We start from the raw sequence: 23,302 nt of genomic DNA on the forward strand, positions 1-23,302 counted from the left end.
GTGGAAAATGGGCATCTGATGTCCCCTTTAAAGCGACAGACAACAAAACTGTGTGATAATATTGTCCGTTGGTGTGGACAATAATATACTTATCTTTATAGTTATCGATCTTGGTATGAATCTTGAACATATCTTGACATTTTTTTTTGTTTTTGTTTTTTTTAGGCATAAATCTAACAACATGCAATGAAGTGTGTTGTTCAAACCCATTTTAACATATGAACCAACTGAGACATTTAGATGGAAAATATTACTCAGCTTAATTTGTATTTAAGATACAGATGTTGTTTGGGTTGTATGTGAGCATCTCAAGAGACTTGTCCTTTTTTCATGGGACTTTTGTTCACGTTGTTCTGTCTCTCTTTCCATGCCCGTCTCTCTCTCTTTTTCCCTGTGTCTTCCTCTCCTCCCTCCCATGTGTACCGCTAGCTTTGTTTGAGGTTGTTATTTGGAGCTGACAGAATCAGGGCTGAGTTTGAAATATAGGAGGAAGCATCGCCATGGCCTCACCAACCAGAAGAACGTCTCCCACAGCCCAGAACTTCCATTCATTTCCTTCTCTATTTTTTCTACAGCTACATCGATTTCAGTGACCACCTTCATCCTTCCACCCACGGCAATGTGGTTTTACGCACTGAGGCATTTGCTTATCTTTACACTATTATGCCTTGTCTATGTCTTCTTATTTCCGCCTGCCTCACAACAAGGCGGTGTTGTTTGATAACCTTGGGCGTATCTTGATGTTAAAATATGAAGGTATCTGATGGATAAATGATATCCATGGTGCAGTGAATCTATGAAGATTACGCACAGAGATGATCTATGTGCTGTAAGGGGAAAGGAGAAGCCGTGGGGTGGGGGTGGGGGGATTGTGTGCTATATTTGGTGTTGCAGTGAAAGCGGGAGTGGGTGTGAACCAACTTCATCTGCCATCAGAGACTCGCTGAGAAAGAGGTGAGGGGTAAACATCTGCACACAGCTGAGTTGGGCTTTGGACATGGGAAGAAAAAGAGGGTGTGGATGTGGGCTTTTGTTAGGCAGCAAATCAAGTTCCGTTCTTTTCCAAAACAATGGTGACGTCATAATGGCAGCAGATGAGTATGATGATGACTCAGTAATGAGAAGTTATAGACCTTACGATCCAGAGAAACAAGCACGTAGCCATCTTTAGAATTTTGCTAAATTTGAACTTCCATTTTTGCATTTCTGTATATTTCTATGGCATCACTGTTGAAGAGTAATTAGCCAGTGAAGTGTATTTACTTAGGTATGTAACGATTCACTCAACACAATACTGATTTCACAATACAATTTTATCGCAATTTATTAATTTTTTTTAAAAGAGAGATTTAAAACGCCCCTATTATGGGTTATGAAAGGTTCATATTTTGGTTTTGGGAGTCCCCAACAACAGGTTGACATGCATGCAAGGTCAAAAAACACTTTCATTTTCTTATAATATGCATTTATTTTGACCTTATTTGCTCAACGACTCCCAAACGATTCCCTCAACGATTCAGTTTTCCAAACCCCTCCTTTGCGTGATGCTAATCTGCGGTGATTGGTCGATTTCATTTAAAGCAGTGTTTGTGAGCTTTTAACACTCCAAAAGCGGCACCTAATGGCAAAGAATGAATTTGCATTTTCATTCAGACCAATGCGAAAATCAAGTTTAGTTAAGTGACATACTGCCAAGTATGGTGACCCATACTCGGAATTCGTACTCTGCATTTAACCCATCCATCGTGCACACACACACAGCAGTGAACACACACACACACCGTGAACACACACCCGGAGCAGTGGGCTGCCATTTATGCTGCGGCGTCAGGGGAGCAGTTGGGGGTTCGGTGCCTTGCTCAAGGGCACCTCAGTCGTGGTATTGAGGGTGGAGAGAGCGCTGGACATTCACTCCCCCCACCTACAATCCCTGCCGGCCCGAGACTCGAACCCGCAACCTTTGGATTACGAGTCCGACTCGCTAACCATTAGGCCACGACTTACCCGTGGCCTAATGGTTACCATAAAAAGTTTTCCCAGGTCTGCGCGCACAACAAGTGGGCGGGCAATATGCTAATGTTTCAAGTTGACGTCAACATGAAACGGCTTGGGATTCGTTTTAAAAACGACTCGTTCAATGATTCAGTCGAGTTGACTCTTTCTTTTGAGAGACAATAACTTTATACACGGTGCACTTTCAGATTTAAAACTTTGCAGGATGTTTTCATTCACTTAGAGCTGTGTTACACACTGCATGAAAGGTCATTTTCAAAAATCTATAATAGGGGCACTTTAAATGGATAGTTCACTCAAAAATGTAAATTACCCCATGATTTACTCACCCTCAAGCCATCCTAGGTGTATGACTTTCTTCTTTCAGATGAATGCAATCAGAGTTATATTCAAATATATCCTGGCTCTTCCAAGCTTTATAATGGCAGTGAATGAGGGTTGAGATTTTGAAGCAAAATAAAGTGCATCCATCCATCATAAAAAGTGCTCCACACAGCTCCGGGGGGTTAATAAAGGCCTTCTGAAATAAATCGATGCGTTTGTGTAAGAAAAATATCAATATTTACAACTTTATAAACCGTAATCTCTAGCTTCCACTAATTGTCTAAGATTAGAATTAGTGTGTACCAATCATAGTATGTTGAACTAAATATCACAAAGGTACCCAGAACACTGTAACAAACACATAGCAATGCGCTAAAATAATCATAATAATCAAAGAACACCCTAGCAACCACATGGCAGTGTGATAAAAATTGATTGAAATGTGCAAACACAACATATTTTCTTTGTGTTGTTTTACTGTAAGATAGCCAATATATCTCAATCAAATCAATATCCTTCACCAAAAAGAGAGCAACACAGCGGTTCTCAAAATGCTCAATTATATTTTTGTTATGTGGAAGATTAATTGCTAATGCTGGATGAATGCTACACAGAGACAGTGGCGATGACACGCCGTTCACAATGAAAGAGCTGAATCTGCAAAAACAAGCCTTCTGTTCAGAGCCGGAGAGAGTTAAATATGCTAATGTCTGCACTTTCTTCACTTTTTTCTTCTTTCGTTGGCTGAAGTGAATACAGTCAATAAGGGTGCGAGTGTGTGTGTGCTTTACCTCATACCTCGTCAATATGGAAATGTTTGAATATTGTGTAGATGGCACTGATTTTCACTGGCATGCTTTATGGAGCAGTGCATTTTTGGAGATTTCCACTCATAGTTAAATATTACTAATTAGTAATAGATACATAAATAAGTGCGTGTGCGTGTATGTACGTATGTATTATAATAAGCATTAACTAAGAACTCTATTAGACTGGCTGATTTAACAAAGTGACCAAATTGGTAGTGCACATTTTCTTTTTTATTTTAAATATGTATGAATATATTCATATCAGAAATTGCATATATTTTTGCAAATATATTTTTCTGTTATTAATTTTTATGTACAGTAGGGTCTAATGTAAAAGTTTCTATTGTGCACACTTTTTTATTTAATTTATTTACAAATTATATATTGTCCTTATATAATGATCAAAATCATTTTACAGTGCTTCAATGGAGGCAAGAACATCTGACCTATTGCGTAAAGGAGCCACATGGTCAATATTTACAAATTTATTAGTGATCTAAAAATAGAATATAATTATAGAACATGCAGGATATATTACAGGTATCTTATATTATTACAATCTTATTCATTATACATTTTTGTTAAATGTTCCTTTTTTAAATCTAAAAACTTAGTGTTATATTAGATTAAATTAGATTTTTGTACATTGGCATTAGAAAAAAAAGAAATGCAATACATTTTGACAACTGTGTAACATCAAAGATGATTGTTTCAAATGTTGATGGAATCGTGGTGGAGTATAGTTGTGAACACAGCTGAAAAAGTTGTTGTCGGTTGTGATGATTCTAGTAGCCTACAATGTTTTCTTAAGCTTCCCTATTTCCGTCCACAGTGAGATTCAGTAATTTTTCCCCCAAAGCATTCTGCTCGCTGCAGCTTGGCTAGTCCTGAGGTGCTCATTTTCATCCCTCCCTCCATTTTTCCTTGCTCTAACAGCTTGTACCACCCGCTTGCATTTTCATTTGTCTTCTGACTTCCACACTCTCACACTCTCTCTCTCTTTCTCTCTCTGTTTCTCGTCTTCTCCCTCCCTGCTGTGAGGTTCTGAGGGCAGTCATGACTGCTCTGTTTTGGGTGCTGGATCTTGGTGTTGTTTTTGACTGGCATTGAGCGCCAGTTGATCGTTCTTGGACCAAGAACAATCTTCAGAGTGGACCAGGAAAGGGTCACTAACCAATGGACTATGCTTTGAGGGTACTGGGGTCTCTCTTGAGCTCAGAGAGAATGAGATAGCGTTACAAACAAACCACTAACCATACTCCTGAAGAAGGTAGGTGGAATTTAACTGGTTATGAATTTGTGGACAGTGAATTTGAATTGCAGAAAGAGGTTGTTTTTATTGTTTTGTATGATTAATAGGTATTAAGGTCTGTAAGGGTGTTGGTCTGGATGCACAAATTTTAGAACCAGATTTCACTTCATTATCATCATGGTTATAGAAGATGTTGGCATTGCTTTGAAATGCAAATTATGCTGTTATTGCTATATTTGGGTGGGTTTTGTTTCATTATTTATAGTTGAATCATTGTTCTGAGCATTACATGACTGCCTCGGGCTCACCGCTCTTGTGCTTTAGTAATCTGTCACCTTAGAGGCCATACAGATGAAATCTGAATGTTACGATCACTATGCCACAGATCACAGTTGTATTTAATGAATTACCAACATTTGTAGTGTACAGTCTCTGTTTTTAGCCCTGTGGAATCTGTTAGTTATACCTTTCTTGGTTTGTTTGAAGCTGGCTGTGCCTATTAGGACTGTACAGACCATTGGAAAAGCATTTGATGACTCACTGACCATAAGCATTTGTGTTGTACAGGAAAAAGAACAGTGTATTACACTTTTTACGCATCTCTAAATAAAGAGCATATACTGCAACAAGAGTTTTATTAACATTTAACAACTTTTTTCACATTGTGCACTAAAATGCAAATAGTTATGCAATTTGACTATAAAATGCTATAAATCACACAGTGTTTAAATATAGTAAATATACATTTACCAGCCACTTAATTAGGTATACCTTGCTTGTACAGGGTTGGACTTTCTTTTGTCGTTAGAACTGCCTTAATTCTTCGTGGCATAGATTCAGCAAGGCGCTGGAAACATTCCTCAGAGATTTTGGTCCATATTGACATGATAGGATTACAATGCAAATCTCCTGTTTCACCACATCCCAAAGGTGCTCTATTGGATTGAGATCAACTGACTGTGGAGCTTTGTTTTATGGCACATTATCCTGCTTGAAGTAGCCATCACGAGATGGGTACACTGTGTTCATAAAGGGATGGACATGGTCAGTAACAGTACTCGGGTAGTGGCGTATAAATGATGCTCAGTTGGTACTAAGAGGCCCAAAATGTGTCAAGGAAATATCTCCATCACCATTACACCAGCAGCAGCAACCTGAGCTGTTGATCTAAGGCAGGGTGGATCCATGCTTTCCTGTTGATTGCGCCAAATTCTGACCCAGACGTCCAAATGTCGCAGCAGAAATCGAGGCTCATCAGACCAGGCAACCTTTTTCCAGTCTTCTATTGTCCAATTTTGGTGAGCTTGTGTGAACTGTAGCTTTAATTTCCTGTTGTTAGCTAACAGGAGTGGCGCCCATTGTCTTCTGCTGCTGTAGCAATAGAAAACATCAAGGTTTGAAGTGTTGTACATTCAGAGATGCTCTTCTGCACACCTCGGTTATGAGTTACTGTTGCCTCTCTATCAACTCAAACCAGTCTGGCCATTCACCTCTGACCTCTGGCATCAACAAAGCATTTTCACACACAGAACTGCTGCTCACTGGATATTTTTTTGGACCATCCTCTGTAAACCCTAGAGACGGTTGTGCGTGCAGTTTCTGAAATACTTCGACCAGCCTGTCTACCACAAAAACCATGTCACATTCAAAGTCATTTAAATCACCTTTCTTCCCCATTCTGATGCTCGGTTTGAACCTCAACTGATCGTCTTGAACAAATCTACATGCCTAAAGGCTAAAGTATACAGTTTTAATGTGTGCGGGAGGGTTTGCGTACAGTGCGCCTGATGCAAATTTCGTCACCAGAATAGTACGTACATAGTTGCACCAATACGAAAGCCGATAGCTACAGCTACAGCTTCTTAGCCAATACCGATTATTCAGAATGATATCTGCCGATACTGATACTGATAGCAGTAGTTTAGTTTTCGTAAGGAAAAAATCTCTCCCAACTAATTCTGTAAATATCAGCAACTTAGTTTAAAAGTGTACAAAGACATTTTTATTGGTCATAACTTCTGAAGAAAAATAGAGCAGATGCTGGACAAAGACGAAGCTTTCTAGAGCGCATTTGTTGACTGCCTGCGTTCACGTGCACCTCAAATGGACTATACTTTGAAAGGCTACACATACGATTGTGCGTGTACGCTATTGCGTACACATACAAAAAAATGAAGTATATTTGGGCATTAAGTGCATTGAGTCGCTGCCATCAGATTGGCTGATTAGATATTTAACAAGCAGTTGAACATGTATACCTAATAAAGTGGCCGGTGAGTGAACATTTCAATATAGTATCTACTGTACATTCATTCATTTAGCAGACAATTTTTAGTAGTATGTAGTAGAAATCTATAATATAGTTGTAACGGAGTAAACAGAGTGTGAAACGTATGGATCCATATGCCAAGCTTTATTCTCAAACATGGTCAAAACAGGCAAGGGTCGGACAACGGCATACAGGTATTCAGAAAGCAAGACAGAAGAGTACTCCGATAAACAGGCGTAGGTTGATCGACGGCGAACATAATCCAAAGGATGAGGCAAGCGAATAACCAACAGACAGATAATAATCCAGGCGAGGTACAAACAGAGTCCAAACAAAATCCAAGGCAAAACTAGACGTTACTAAACTGGACTAGAACTAGGAACTAGACAAAACTTAGACAGGAAACTGGCTCTGTAAAGTGCTATCACTAGGAGAGTGATAATCGCAGACGATACTCGGTGTTGAATGGTTGTTTGAGACTGATTTTCATAGTGTGTGTAATTGGCTGCAGGTGTAAACGTAATCAGTGAAATTGAACATGAGAAATGTAGTCCGGAGTGACATGTAACAGTCTGTGTAATGCGAGAGTCAATATAATGGGAGGGCGACCTCTGGTGGCAAGCGAACGGAAGTCCACGGACAGCATTCGTGACAATAGTATCTGCTTTACAACTTGTTTATTTATAAAGGTTTATTTTAAAGGATTGTTTGTATGTTGTTGTGCACATAGATGGTTTTATTATGTGTGGACTGAGCTCTTAGGATCTCATTCATTTACAAGTACTTATAAGTACCACATAAATAAGAGCACTTATGCCAAAAATGTGCTTTACATATAAAATAGAACATGTCATACATACTGTTTACCTTCAAGTTTAGTTGTGTAGCCTAAATGATATTGTAAAGTCTGTTTACATTCCTGTATGTTTCTTGTGTCACTTCTTCATTGTAATAAACTTCTGGCCATTTTCTAGAATTCAAAAGAGTTTTAAATGGTTCATTACTTATTTTTCATGTATTCTGTCTTCCTGTATCTATGTTTCGTTGTCATTGATGAGTGTTATGACTAGCTAAGCTATGTTTACACTGCAAGTCATGGGCTATTTCCTGTGGTTTTCATTTCTCCGATATGGCAAATGTTCTTGGCTTCCCTTGTTCCTGCAGGGTTCAGCCGATTCGTACACGAGCAGACCTTCGGATTCCGACCTGTCAGCGGAGGAGGACCGTGAGGCGTATCGGCGTGAAGCCGAACGCCAGGCCCAGCTGCAGCTCGAGAGAGCCAAGGTTCCTCAAGCTCTTCTTTAATGGGCTTTTTCTTTTTTTTTTCTTTTTTTTGCACAGCGAGCAGCAACAAAGTGCCATTCTGCATGTAGCTTTACAAATGTGTCGGGACAGGGGATCATGCATACAAATGCACTTCAAGAAAAAAAAATTCTTAGCATTTAGTTTTAAACCATAAGAGGATTATTTCATTGGTTTTTGATGGTTGCTTATGTTGAAAAAAAAATGGCATTATTAACATTGGTTTCCCTGGCAGTCCAAACCTGTAGCGTTCGCAGTGAAGACGAATGTGAATTATTGCGGGGCTCTAGATGAGGACTGTCCTGTTCAGGGTGCTGCCATAAACTTTGAAGCCAAAGACTTTCTGCACATTAAAGAGGTGAGATGTGTGAAAGGTTTTGCAGGTCAGTCCTCTTTGCTAACAGTGCCCATAATACCATAATAGCTCATCATAATAGCGCTGAGCACGTTTTCCTTCGTGTTTGTGTTGCAGAAGTACAATAATGACTGGTGGATTGGAAGGCTGGTGAAAGAGGGGGCAGACATCAGCTTCATTCCCAGCCCCCTCCGACTGGAGGCCATGAGACTCAAACAGGAGCAAAAACAACAGAGGTCTCTCTTTCCCAAACTGTGCACAACCGTATCTATTTCAGACACATTTGCAGCTGCTCATTGTTAGCTCAGGTCTATTAAATAATATGAACAAATACAACTTTTAATTTTAGTGGTGTATTATTAAATATTGCACTTTACATTAACTAAGATTAACACAGTTTTTAGTGCTATTTGTCATTGTTAATTCATGTTGACTAATTTTGTTAACTACTGCTAAATAAATAGTTTACCCAAAAATGAAAATTTGCTCACTTGCTCACCAATGGATGCTCTGCAGTGAATGGGTGCCGTCAGAATGAGAGTCCAAACAGCTGATAAAAACATCACAGTAATGCACAAATAATCCACACCACTCCAAAATACAGGTCCATAATCCATAATAATGCTTCTTTCACGAAAAAAGTCAATCTCCTATTGTCCTCTCACATCAAAACCCACAGGCATATTTGTTTAAAACTGTTTTGGACTGTTTTTGCTTGTAATTAGTGCTTGATCTGTACATATTTCTCTCCTGATTCAGATGAGATGACTTTTTTTCACAGCAGAAAGTGTTATATGGATAGAGGGCAAATATTTTAGCCAGAAGCAATGGTTTGAAGTTAAAAAAAACATCTTAATGATGGATTTGTTTCTTACAAACATGCAGTTTTTGCTTCAGAATACATGAATTGATGGACTGGTGTGGTGTGGATTACTTGTGGATTATTGTGATGTTTTTATCAGCTGTTTGGACTCTCATTCTGACGGCACCCATTCACTGCATAGGATCCATTGGTGAGCAAGTGATGTAATGAAAAAGTTCTCCAAATCTGTTCTGATGAAAAACTAATTCATATATATTTTGGATGGCCTGGGGTGAATACATTTTCAGTGAATTTTCATTTTTGGGTAAACTATTCTTTAAATTGAACCTTGTTGTAAGGTATTACCGAATTTCTTTAATGTTTTTCTTAATACTTTTATTATTTGAATAAGCTACATCTTTTGATGCACACGTATCAAGTTATATCATATAAAAAATAAACACCCACTAAATCTAATGACTGAGTCCCCGTCTGAATGATAATATATTAATGAAGCTGTCAATTTTGGTAATGTCCAGATAGCTTACCAGCTCTGTGAAGGCATTTGCTGTTGCTCTGTGATGGTGATAACGTTTTTTTCTTTCTCTGCAGGAAAAGTGGTAACTCCTCAAGCCTGGGCGACATGGTATCAGGAGGTTGGAGATCCACACCACCATCTGCAGGTGAGAGTGAGTATGACAGGGCCTGGGCACCATGCTGCTTTGCAGGGGATGTGTGTGGCTGGGAATGCTGCCTCAAATGAGCAAATAACAGTAGGGCTGAAGATCAGTGAGTTTATTCTTCCCTTGCTTTTGTTCTTACTCTTAACTCTCCGCTTCTTAACACAATGCATGTTCTGTCTCAGGTTAAGCTTCCAGAGTCAAATACAGTAGGAAAACACCTGTAAAAGTTCAGAATAGAGTAAATATATAAGCTGTTTTGCTTCTAAAATCTCCTGAATGCTGATTCTGGTGTGTTCTCTTATTTTCAAAAGCCAAACAGAAGCTAAAGCAGGTAGGTGTTGATATGGATTTGTGTAAGATATCTTATGACAATCTCTCTCTTTATGGTTGGTCAGACTGATTATATTTGAGAAAATAATTTATTGCTATATTGTACTTATAGCTTGTAGCGTTTGGCAACTCTGCCCAAAATACACACAAAATGGCCAAAAATACTACTGAGTTTGGGTTTGTTTGGTTTTTTACTGTTCTATGTTTTTTTTTATTAAAAAAGTTAACAGTAATATTGTGAAATATTACTGCAATTCAAAGCTGTTTTCTATTTGAATGTTTTTAAAATGTAATTTATTCCTGTGATGCCAATCTGAATTTTCAACATCATTACTCCAGTCTTCAGAGTCACATGATCCTTCAGAAATCATTATAATATGCTGATTTGCTGCTCAAGAGTCATTTTTTGGAAATTATTGCGCTGCTTACATTGTTGTGGAGACTGTCAAATTTATATATTTTTTTACTTTTGATCAATTTAATGTGTCCTTGCTGAATAAAAGATTTTACTGGCGCCAAACCTTTGAGCAGCAGTAGTGTACAGTAGATTGGAATAAAGAGACTGTCAAGTCTTTTTTGGAGTACCATGCATACAATTCTGATATCAGTAGAATAAGTGTCTTTAGAAATTGCACTTGTCTCTGTGACAGGTCTAGATGCTTTAAATAGTAAGACAATATCTGACGTCTCACGCATCTCAGGAAGTATAGCAGTTTGTACCAAGATTGTTTAAGGTCTGTGCTGATACATTACAGAAACTGTTTCTAATCTAGTCATTTGTAGTTGTAGTTGATGCTGTAGTTCTGTGTGACAGTGCCACTCTTGTCTTTTTTAGACTGAACACATTCCTCCATATGATGTGGTGCCGTCCATGAGGCCTGTGGTTCTGGTTGGGCCTTCACTGAAGGGCTATGAGGTGAGCACTAAACATTAAACAGCCCTCTGAATTTGTCTTTAAAATTTGTTGTCTAATGTGTCGTATCTGTCAACAGGTGACAGATATGATGCAGAAAGCCCTGTTTGACTTTCTCAAACATCGCTTTGATGGACGGTGAGTTTTAAAAGAGTAATGAGTAATGATGAGTAAAGGTCATTGCACACTGCCTCCGAAATTTTCGTCTGTTATAAAAAAATTTGGAATCGGGTTTGATTTTTTTCTGTTTTTCGCATCCGTAGCAAGCATTTTGAGAGGTGTTTTGACAGTTCAGAGCCACCGTGCAAGCGAACACCAAAATCTAGAATTGGCGATTGTCAAGTTCATCCACTTCATCTCGCAGCACAAAGCACTGTATATAGATCCTTGCACACTGAGTTCACAGAAATTGGTGGTCTACTTTTTAATATGTGGCTCTAGTATCACTAGTATCATCAAACTGAGCCACTGACATCCTGAAATAAACTTTGAATCGCCCGTGATAATCCCGCTGCTCCTTAATAAGGAGGGGGAAATCTCCATCCTCTCTATATCTCAGGATTAGATGGACCCAATATTTCCTTTCTTTTTCTTTTATTTTAAGAAGCGAGAGGACAACAAAATCATCCTCAATGCTTGAAGACTCCATTTAGTAGGCTACTGTTTCTGTGCGTGATGAATTTTTAGGATTACGAATACGAAAAAACGCATACAAAAATTTCGGACTCCATGTGCAATGACCTTAAATGTTGACAGAATATTCTTCTACGTATACAGACGAGAGATGTCTTCTTGTCTGTATACATAGAAGAATATTCTGTCAACATTTATTCATTCCTATGTCTTTACAATGAAAAGTAATGGTTACAGGGTCTGCCAAGCTCCAGAAAACTCATAGTCTATGTAACTCGTGTGATTATGTTCCATGTTTTAGAAAGCATACAATAACTTTGGGCGAGGAATCTTTCTTTCACATCATTAAATGTACTAATGTATTGTTATGCTGACAGGATTTCTATAACCCGGGTGACCGCTGACCTTTCTTTGGCAAAGAGATCGGTTCTCAACAAGAGACCCATCATGGAGAGGTCTAACACACGAACCAGTTTGGGTGAGAACATCACACACATCCTTCAGAGCTCAACAATAAAGATGGCCCAAGGCCGTAACATCACCCGGAACGTCAACAGCCTGTTTGTTGGTCTTGCATACTTAAACAATTGGTTGTTTGTGATGCACTGAACACCATTGTTGCAAATTCTGCTGATTTTGTTAAAACTTTGAGAACGAGCAAGGCTTCTGCCAGAATAGGTAAAAAAAACAAAAAACTTGTATTGCTGAGCTCTGTCAATACATTTGAGATTTTGAGCATTTTCTCACTACTTTTTCTTGGGGTTCATGTTTTGTGGATGCTATTTGTCTGTTTGCCCACTCAGCGGAGGTACAAAGTGAGATCGAGAGAATATTTGAGCTGGCCAAAACTCTTCAGTTGGTGGTTCTAGATGCGGACACCATTAACCATCCAGCGCAACTAGCTAAAACCTCGTTAGCTCCTATTATTGTCTACGTCAAGGTCACCTCTCCAAAGGTGAGTCTGATGAGCGTGTGCACTATTTTAAGGAATATGCTGAAAATATAAAATAAAAAAATATCTTCAGCTCTGTCAGCAGCAAAATAGATCCTTCATTGTCAAAACTAACCCAGTTTCTTTGATTCTCATTCGTTTTCTTTTTTGGCAGGTCCTACAGCGATTGATAAAGTCGAGGGGTAAATCACAGAGCAAACACCTCAATGTTCAGATGATGGCAGCAGATAAACTAACTCAATGTCCTCCTGTAAGTTCTTCAAGTTTAAACACACACACACACACACACACACACACACACACACACACATACACACACTTCCCATAGAGAGGTGTTCAGAAAACTGTAGATCCAACATTAGTGTTAGTATGGTAATGTTGTCAGGATCCTTATAGATAATTGAATAGTTTTGGCATTTTACAATATTTCCTTCCCTTACTAAAGGAAGAGATATGCTTAATTTTTAGGGCTGCCAAGGCATTACATTATATACCAAAAAAGGTACTTTTCCAAAAGTACCATTTTGTTCCAAATTCTCATTTTGTTCTCTGGAACACAGAAGATATTTTGAGTAATGATTTCTCTTTTTCATGCAATTACAAGGAATAGGGACTGGCGTTTTCATGTTTTAAGGGCACAAAAGCACCATAACAGTATAATCTTTTTTAGGGATGTTTGTAATAAATTGGTTGATTTGGTTTACAAAACCATTTCGGAATATTCTTTCATGAAGCCTCACCAATAAGATCAAGGGTGGATGTCTATTTTCATAACAACCTTGGTTGTCTGTTTCTCTTGCAAAGCTACTGTATTAGAAGACTTAAAAAAATACACAGGATGACTTTTATGGTGCTTTTGCTTCCTTTTTGAAGCCTGAAAGTACACATTCATTGCAATCTCATGGAAAAGAGTAACTAGTACTTATTCTTTTAAATTTCTCCCATTTTGGAACTACTTAAGGGTTCGTAAAGGACAACAGAATGTAATTTTTTTTGATGACCTATTCAAAATCTTATAATTGAGCTGTTTGTCCTCTTTATAAATAGACCTGATTAATTAAGGATTGGCAGTATGAGAACTGAAGGGCATTCAATTTAGGGCACATCTGTTTGACTGTTTGAGTTTCACATTGTTAGCGAACTGGTGTAATTTTAAATGTTCTTCATTCTCACTTGATTGACTGGCCTTGCTACAGTTCTAGTGATGTAGACGCTTGCTATTCCAAACCACATTCTGACAAAAGTCATGTTGCATGTTGTTCCATAGAGCCATTATCCTACCTGTCGCTCAACGTCATCTCCCATCACCTGACCACCATCACAAGATATTTTATATAATATCTTCTAATTCCATTCCCCGCATGTCATCTTCTCCTCCACCCTGTCTCCCCATCAGGAGATGTTTGATGTCATTTTGGATGAGAACCAGTTGGAGGACGCCTGTGAGCACCTCGCTGAATATCTGGAGGTCTACTGGCATGCCACTCATCTGCCTGGCACCACCCCTCTAAACCCTCTCAACCCTCTATTGGAGCAAAATCTGATGACCCCACCCTCAGCAATCTCCAGTCTACAGGTAAGGTGGCTTTGTGTGGATGGGTGGAAACATTATATAAAGATATGAAAGAGAGCAATATGTTAGTTTGCATGCGCCTTTGGCTCTCAGGATAATCAAAGTAAGTTTACACGAAGGGATTGTGAAACATGTGTAATAGCATGTCTTTAAGGAAGCTTAAAGGGATACTCCACCCCAAAATGAAAATTTTGTCATTATTCAGTACCCCCATGTCGTTCCAAACCCGTAAAAGCTTTGTTTCTCCTTAGAACACAATTTAAGATATTTATTCTGACGATGCTTTTCATACTTGTATGGACCTTCACAGTGCAATTTACTATGTAGTCAATGGGACAGTCACAAAAATATCTTAAATTGTGTTCCAAACAAAGCTTTTACGGGTTTGGAACAACATGGGGGTAAGTGATTTTCATTTTGGGGTGGAGTATCCCTTTAATAGCATATTAAGTCATGATATTTACAATAGCCAGCAAAATCGTCAGGAATGTATCATAAATATTCCATATTGTCCTTTTTATTTAAAAATGCAGACAACTACATTATTCAAAAAGAAACAAGTTTGAGGTTTGCAGTCACATATGCACTGACCTAGTTAGACCAGAGGCCACCAGACTTAGTATGTGTCCTCATCGATCAGCCAGGAAAGTAGTCCAGAGACTGTGCTAAACATAATCACCCAGAATATAGATGGTATTTGTATCAGCTTTGAGAAATATATCTTATATTTGTAATGTGTAGACCCATGTCTGCATCAACCTTATCTAAGATCCCATCAAATTCATTTAAAATTATACAGTTGACCTCAAAAATCAGAAAGTTGCAGTTTCACAGAAAATGGTTTCAGGTCATAACTGATTTTCACTAGAATATGGGACACAGTTTGTAAAGTAGACAGGCACTGTGGAACTAAAAAAAAAAGCAAAATAAAGGTATTTGCACTACAGTTCTCAGCGTTTTGGAGCCCCCTGTATATTCAAAACATCTCACTCCATTATACTGTTCTGCTTTAAGCAATAATTGGTCAATTCTATATTGTGTTTAACAAATCAGTTGTGTAATTTGAAAACTGATTATTGTTCTTTTTGACAACAGGAAGGTGGTGATTAAACATTTGCCTGTTCTGTCCTTTCCTCTACTCCATATTTTCACTCTCTGTCTTTAAGTTGTCTTGGGTCCAGAGATGCTTGTAATACTGATATGTTGTAAGTCTGAATCTGTCTGTTCTGTGTCTCATTCATGCCCGACATCTTTGCAGTTCTCTGAAACACAGGAATTAATTGAATGAACGTTTACAAACCTGCGGTGAGTAGGTGGGACGGTCAGACTGCCTTTCCCACTCAGACTGTTAATCAAAACCCCACCCTGATACTTCTTTACATCCTCTAATTCCTTCAATCCCTCCAAATGGAAATGGCCATCTGGTATCCCCATTGGAAAAGCACTTAAAATAAGATAAAATCATATATGCAAATATATGATTTTGTTATGTTGTTGGTGAAAAATGTAGCTCATTCATAGGTTTGATGTGGCAATGCCATTTGCCCAGTGGGGAAAAGGGAGTAATACAAAAGCTTCATGTTTAAAATTACGCAGGCCTTAAAATTACTTTTAATGTTAAGAAAACTCTTCCAAAATGTTCTCAATATGTAGTCAGTGTGTCTTAAGGTGTAGGCAATATCTCTAAAGCCTCATTTCCACCAAGCACTATGATACAGTACAGTATAGTATGATTCAGGACGGTACACCCTGATCTGGCTTTTGTTTCCACCGCCAACAGTACCCTTAACTGATAGGCGTAGTGTATGCCATAAAGTAGTGATCATCATCGCTCTTGTTCGAAGAAGAAAGTGCGACACTGTATGTGTGTAAAAATATACAATTCGAAAATACACTTATATTTTTGTGCTTGCGCTTTCTGATGTAAATAAGCCCAACACGCATGAGCAGCATGGGGGAGATAAGAAGGCGCTTCATTCCCCTTGTTGTTGTCATTCCCCTTGTAGCACATGCAAGTGATGATTCTCTGTCAACCAATCAATGTTCTGCAGTAAATCTAGCTCCACCCTTTAGGTAATGGACTAATGTTCTAGGTGCCCCAACGGAATTGTCCCAAAAAAGTGGTGCGGTACGGTTCGCTATTTTAGTACCATTTACAACTTCTGACAATGAAAATGGAAATAATTGCAATATTGTACTATACTGAACAGTACCACTTGGTGGAAACGAGCCATAAATGTGTAGGCAGCATTTCAAGCGGTGCAGGTATTACATCTTTAAGATGTAGGTAGCGTTTGTAAAGATGTAGGCATCGTGTCTTTAAAGTGTAGGCAGCTTTCCTAAAGGTGTAGGCAGCATTTGCAAAGCTGCAGGCAGTGCATCTTAAAGTGTAGACAGTGGGTCTAAGGCATCCACTTTTTTCAGCACACATAAAAAATACAACTGCTAAAGTGTAATTTATCGTGCTGTTTTTGTTTACTACTAGCGCATGCTGATGATGCTTTATTCTTTTATAGTAACGTGTGTCGTAGCGTATGAGTTATCATACAGTCTACACACACATCGTAGCCAAGTTTATTAGATCCATGTCACACAGTGTGACATGCAGTGATCTTATAGGATTGCTAAAAACATGCTGTGTGTTTTGGGCTTTAAGGTCTTGACAATGTTTCTAATGGTGCAGGCAGCATTGGCAAGGTAAAGGTGTAGGTGGCGCATTTCAAGGTGTAGGTGACAGATCTAAAGGTCTAGGCCAGGGATAGGCAACGTCGGTCTTGGAGTGCTGCTGTCCTGCAGAGTTTAGCGCTAATCCTAATCAAGCACACCTGAACAAGCTAATTAAGAGGTGTGTTCGACTTGAAGAGGAGTTGCACAGAATGATCAGTGTATGAAATCAAAGTACCGCAAGAGCAATTCAAAAGCATAAGGATCCATCTGCTCTCTTATCGCTCTCGCAGTATTTTGTTGTAACACTGTGATCATTCTGCGCAGCGCCGCTTCAAGTCAAACACACCTAAGGTCTTCAGGATCACAGGCTAGGCTACAGGCAGGTGAGTTTTTTTTTTTTTTAGGGTTGGAGCTAAACTCTGCAGGACATTGGCACTCCAGGACTGATGTTGCCTATCCCTGGTCTAGGCAGAATTTCTAAAGGTGGAGGCAGAGTTTTTTAAAGGTGTAGGCAGCATTTCTATGGGTTGGAGGTCAGAAATGAACTGGATTAAATTCAGGGCAATAGTCACATGCTTTCTGGCACTTATTAGCCGTCCATTTTACTCCTTATTGAAAATTTTTCAGTCAAATGATCCAAACTTCCATATGGCAGTGCAAACTTTCCATTTGACAAGGCCTACTTTTTCTATGATTTCTGTCGTGTTATGCACTTACCCCTCTACACTTTTCGCTTAATTTGCTGGGATTAGAGCGTGCTGCACACAGTCATCTCTGACTGCTCTGTTTATGCACCTTGCTGATTGATATTAACACCATAGAACCTCCATAAGATGAGTTCACAAAGCAGATACAGTTGCCTGTTTTCCTGTGTTATAAAGAAACTTGTTGATTTTATGGCTTTGGAAAAGAGGTTGTATGCACACAGACTGATGCTTTGTGAATGTAACAACCCTTCTAACATCCCTTTGAATGCAACCTCCTTGTTTCTGAAACTAACCTGAATCTTTTTGCTCCAGAGGAAAATGCATAGCAATATGTAATGCACAGCAGTTTGATCTTAGACCTAGAACCTAAAGGCTTTGTTCAGACAGGCAGCAAAAATGAGCCGCATGTGGCTCCAATCCATTTAGTCTGAACAGTTTATGCCCTTCTGACAAACCCGATCCAAATCACATTCAAAGATTATGACAGTCTGGACAGTCGGTCCTTAAAATCGGATTAAAAAACAAGTCCAATTTGTGTGCAGTATGAACAAAGCCATAGCACCCAGTCACTTTAAATTTCCTCATAAATTTCATCCTAAAATTAATTTTCACCTCTGTGCACATTATGTGTTTTATATTTGTGTGTTTTTTGTCTTTACGGGATCTCCTAAATGAGTAATTTTTCTTTGGAGTGAAACAGAAAGAGAAAACATGTGACCTCAATATGGTTCAGAGTTGTCATCTTTCTCTTTCTGTCTCAGAACCAGCAGCTGTCGCCTGCCGGGGGTGGAGGGGGAGTGGAGGAGGAGGAGCAAGGGGAGCAGGACAGCCTCATGCCCTCCGACGAGGCCAGTGACTCTCGCTCCCTCCGTCGAGGCGGCTCTAGCTCCCTGCACCCCCCGGAGGACGAGGAAGAAGAGGAGGAGGAGGAGGAAGAAGATGATTACGAACCCCACCCTCACCCGTACCGGGATGTGTATCCGCCCAACCGTAACCCTGGTGGAATCCACAGCGCTAACGGACACGAGTCACAGAACCGACTCCTGCAGCAGCGAGACTCGCAGGACGGACACAACCAACGAAACAACCGCCAGCGCACGAGAGCCTGGCCAAGAGACAACTACTGACCGCCTGTCTGCAGGAGTCTGGAGGGGAGAGTTGGGTTGTAAATTGGGGTGAGGGGTGATGGGAATTGGTGAGGAACAGGAAACGCACAGTGTGTGTGTGTGTATGCGTGTTTGTGGATGAAGCTGCCCATGGTTGATGAAAAGATCCTGTTGTTTTCTAAGCTTATGTGGTTGTTATTGTTTGAGGCATTGCACTACATTTGCTTTTAAAAGACAAGCTGCCCTTTCTCCTTTAAGATCACATGCATGTTCATATCGAAACAACATTTGAGCTTCCTCTGAAACCCCACCCAAGTCAATTTATTTTTATGTAAACTTTATTATTTTGCGTATTATACGCTCTCCCTGATCCTAATGAGCACAGAAGGAATTATGGGAAAAGGAAAAGCACTTTTATAGCATGGGATGTGAGTCACGATGAAAGATATTGTAGCATTTTGTTGCATCTTACTTTAATGGCTTGTTTTTTGCTAGAGCTCGTCTAAATGTAAGTATTACTCACAATTTTTTGGTTCAAGCCCTCAGTCATGGTGTTGCCTGATTAGAGCCCATATGCACTTTTCTTATTATGAGTTGTTTATTGGTCCTCTTCTGGACATCATTCAGGCAACTGACATGAATAATCATTTTCACAGTCACGTTTACAGATGTAGCAAACATTGCCATTTGCAAAGCACCATGTAAATACAGTGTATGTAGGAAAGGAATTCAGGGTTACGCTCTGCTGTCGTAGAGTGAAATATTATTTGGACTATAGTCTTGGTTTGCACATGAGGTGAATTCCAACTACAGAATAACGAGAAGCAGTCGATCTTCCTACATTTTCGTACTGCTGCATAAAGAAAGAACCTAATTAGGTCAGTGTCACTGGTTTCTTTTTCTGGGAAATGAGAAGGACTGAATTATTTTAACATCCAACATCATTATGGATCACGGATGGTTATTTTACCATCCAATTAGTTCCCATATATTGGATTTTTATAGAAGTAGATGAAGCTCAGATTTGATGTACGTTTTGGGATAGTCATGTTGTACCTCTGTGACTTGACTGAGTTGAAAGTTGGTCTAGGTTCATATATTATACATTTGCAAGTAATTTATTTGTTGACCTTATCAGAGATAACAGCCAATCACTTTAAGGCATCTTGGTCTGTTTTTAACTTGCATGCACATTTGCTAGACTAACCTGATATGTAAAGCTAAAGAAGCTAAATTTAGATTTTTTTTTATCGTTTCTGGGTGATTTGAACATTTTTTGAATGGTTGGTAAACAGTTTTGGCGATCTCCCTATTAAAGTAGATGGGAGTTGTACTTGCATGACTGGAAACTAGCATTACCAAAATGGCCACTGAATAAATAGCCTCAGAAGGAATTTGTCTTTACCAAGAAGAATGTGTCTCTAACAAGTGAGTGATCTTCCTCTGTCCTCCATTTCTCGCTACTCTTTCCTCTCCGAGGCTCTGGGCGTCTAAGGGGGCGGTTACCGTGGCCTACTTAAAAACAGCGTCACATCTTGCTTTGGCGACACGTTGACTGCTAGCTAGTTTAATTACCTTATTGGTGGTTACATTAGCATATATCAACCAGGTTGTGTTACGACCAAATCCAAGAAAGTTTGTCCCTTTTCTCATTAGGGTCATTCTTCAATTGGGGTGGCAAATGAGAGGCAGAAATTTTAAAAATGTTTGTTTGTTTTCTTTTAATAAAATGTAATGCTATGCATTTAAAATTAGTTTAATATTATATATCAATTAAAACTGAAGCTTAATAACATTTAGATTTTTAAATAATTTGAATCAAAAACTGGTGAAACAACCACTTATGTCTATGGTGTTACCAATATTTGAAGTAAAATTTTGGTTTGTTCTAAAATGAGCAGGGATATGCAACTTTAGGTAATAATTAATAAATACAAAAATTACTGTAAGGACTGCATTGCATTGATCATTTAAATAAATGTTTTCAAAAGAAATGCTTAATTGTTCATCTTGGCCCCTATTTTTGCCAAAGAAGAATTGTTTCGTTTTTTAAAAAATGTGTATATACATAAAAAAGGGCAGGAAAAATGGTCTGTGCTACTTTTATAGTCTTTATTCTAAAATATTACAACCACTTTACAGTCTAAAAACATTAAATTATATGATCAAATGGCTCTGAAGGAAAGAAATTTCAGATATTTTTTGAAGTAACACCACAGACGTAATATTGCATAAACGGTTTAACAATTTAAAGTTTATTGAGCAAAATACTGAAATTCATCATGAGTAGGATTACAAGAACTATCTTCTCTGATAAAAGAACATTTAGAGAAAAACTGAATAAAAAAATATTATTAAAACACTACATAAACACTGTTTCTCACAGTGAGTGTTTCACTCTCTCAAAAAAATGTCTGCACAATGGATTGTGCTGCAATCACAATGTGTGATATGTTTCAATAGAGAGATACAATTATATGATTATGGCTGTCCTATGTGTTTTATTAAAAATACAACATTTCTGGTTGTATGTTGTCTGTGGAGTTACTATAGAGTCTGTGGTGTTACCAGGATAGGCAGTAACACCACAGACAGTAACACCAGACAAATTAGCCTAAATCCAGACTTTTCTAAAATGGAGGCTGCCATCATGATGATTTAAAGATCAGGGGATATTTTGGAGATATGAATAAGTATGTATTTATCAAAATTTTGATTAAAATTTGTAAAATCTGCAAGTTATCAACATAACACCACAGACACCAATAAAGTGCAACACATGAAATTGTCAGGAATTTAGCTAACTTTAAGAAAAATATTAAGAAAGAATGTACTCACCATGCACCCCTCAGATCAACCAGCACCTGCAATGACCTTTACACACAGGAAGTAGTCCAAATAGATCTCCCCCGTTTCTTAAAGGGACGACATCCATTGATGTAACACCACAGACATGAATTTGGGGGACACTACTTTTTTCTTAAATATTACAAAATATGTTTTTTTTTTAAAAATTTAATATAATTGTACATGTTAAATCAAATCTATATTCACAATATAACCACTTTATTTGTGTTAAAACTTTTATTTTGTTGCAATTACATTCCATGAAACCTCTCTGAGGTATGGCGGGAACATGCATATTTTGTTACAAATGTAATCTCTCAAACTCAATTAAATATGTATTTTAAAACAAAAAATTTATTATTAATAGTGCACAAATTGTGTTTATCCTACAGAATACAAAAATGCAAAAAAAAAAAATATTTTTGGTATTTAAAGTTTATTTCAACTGTTTTAAAGTAGAGGGACACCACTTGCCACCACAAATGAAGAATGACCCATTACCATGACTCTAGACTCGGATGTTACCTGTAGCAGCTTAGGCTAAGGTTTATCCAGTGTAGGACCATTCAAACTGGCCTTAATACTTATATCTTTACCACTGCATGTCTCAAATACAATTATTTAGGACTATTTGCACATTAGGATTGGAACAGGATCTTTAGAACATTAAGTATATTAGAGTAGAAAAAACCTACTCCGTTTTTTTTGTTTTTAATTTCAAATCTGCAACAGAATATTAGTACCGTATCTAAGAATAGCTAGTGTGTGTGTGTATATATATATATATATATATATATATATATATATATATATATATATATAATTATTTCACCAGATCCTGAATATAATTCTTTAAAACTTTTACTTTACTTTGTATTTATGGATCTGTATCGTTTTTACGAAAAGTTGCGATGTTTACAAAGTCAGGATTGCTCTCACTCAGAGATCGTTGACGTGAGACGCATTAAAATATATGTAACGTCAGTTGTTGTAAGGTTATGTTAAGTCAAAGTTGCAGTACACTCTCATGTAGCGATGTAGGTGTCGGTTTGGTTCTTTTGGAAGAAAACTTAGTTAAAACATCTAGGTATTATTAATTGTTGTGATGGCCTCTAGATTTCAGTGCATATCCAAAAATGGCCATCCAGAAAGAGAAATCCTTATTTTTCTTCAGAATTACTCTTTCATGTTTATACATAAAGACGTGTATTTAAGTATGATTTCACGTAGACTACACAGGTCCTTCCAAACATGCACAGAGACTTGAGTGAATGTATAGTTGCATGCCTTAACACCTCTAGTCCTAAGCACTAATGCATTGTCCTCCAGAGGGACAGTGCTAAACTGACTGTCCCTCAGTTGATTGTGTTGCATTGATCCGTACACTCCCAGAATTCAGAAACATCCACCCTCATTTTAGATTGTAAAGACTTGTCTTATTGACCAAAATTGATGCCTGATATGAAGATTGAGCCATCAGTGTGTCCAGCGTAGTATTAGGACAACATCACTACCATAGTATGTTAGCATCTTAGCTTAATGCTGGAGGGTTTTTATATATATACCAGAAATACACTGGAAACAGGGAAAACAACACTTGGTAATGGCTACTACATTATACTGACGTGGTGAATGCTGAAGCCTGAAACATACTCATTGCTTCAAAATGTGTCAGATCGCAGTTCTCTTTAAACTGTTGCTCTACCATGACAGCCATTGATAGGATAGAGAAACTTACCATAGAAGATGCAGTGTATGCTATAGT

At 38.3% G+C, this 23,302-nt stretch overlaps 1 protein-coding gene across 1 annotated transcript in view; it reads left to right on the forward strand.

Moving 5' to 3' along the window:
• LOC306859607 (voltage-dependent L-type calcium channel subunit beta-3-like) overlaps positions 1-18,711 on the forward strand; it is a gene marked incomplete at both ends in the record, with an annotated part of 34,660 nt that extends 15,949 nt beyond the window's left edge. The window contains 12 exons of the mRNA XM_079400721.1: positions 7,832-7,951; positions 8,205-8,327; positions 8,442-8,560; positions 9,739-9,809; positions 10,121-10,140; positions 10,975-11,055; positions 11,132-11,190; positions 12,063-12,163; positions 12,489-12,640; positions 12,792-12,887; positions 14,034-14,213; positions 18,346-18,711. Of these exons, the coding sequence (XP_079256847.1) occupies positions 7,832-7,951; positions 8,205-8,327; positions 8,442-8,560; positions 9,739-9,809; positions 10,121-10,140; positions 10,975-11,055; positions 11,132-11,190; positions 12,063-12,163; positions 12,489-12,640; positions 12,792-12,887; positions 14,034-14,213; positions 18,346-18,711 (1,488 nt within the window). The remainder of the gene's footprint in view (positions 1-7,831; positions 7,952-8,204; positions 8,328-8,441; positions 8,561-9,738; positions 9,810-10,120; positions 10,141-10,974; positions 11,056-11,131; positions 11,191-12,062; positions 12,164-12,488; positions 12,641-12,791; positions 12,888-14,033; positions 14,214-18,345) is intronic.
• Between the last annotated feature and the right edge of the window lie 4,591 nt (positions 18,712-23,302).

The sequence above is a fragment of the Barbus barbus genome, assembly GCF_936440315.1.
Source record: "Barbus barbus genome assembly, chromosome: 40".
Classification (NCBI taxonomy): domain Eukaryota; kingdom Metazoa; phylum Chordata; class Actinopteri; order Cypriniformes; family Cyprinidae; genus Barbus; species Barbus barbus.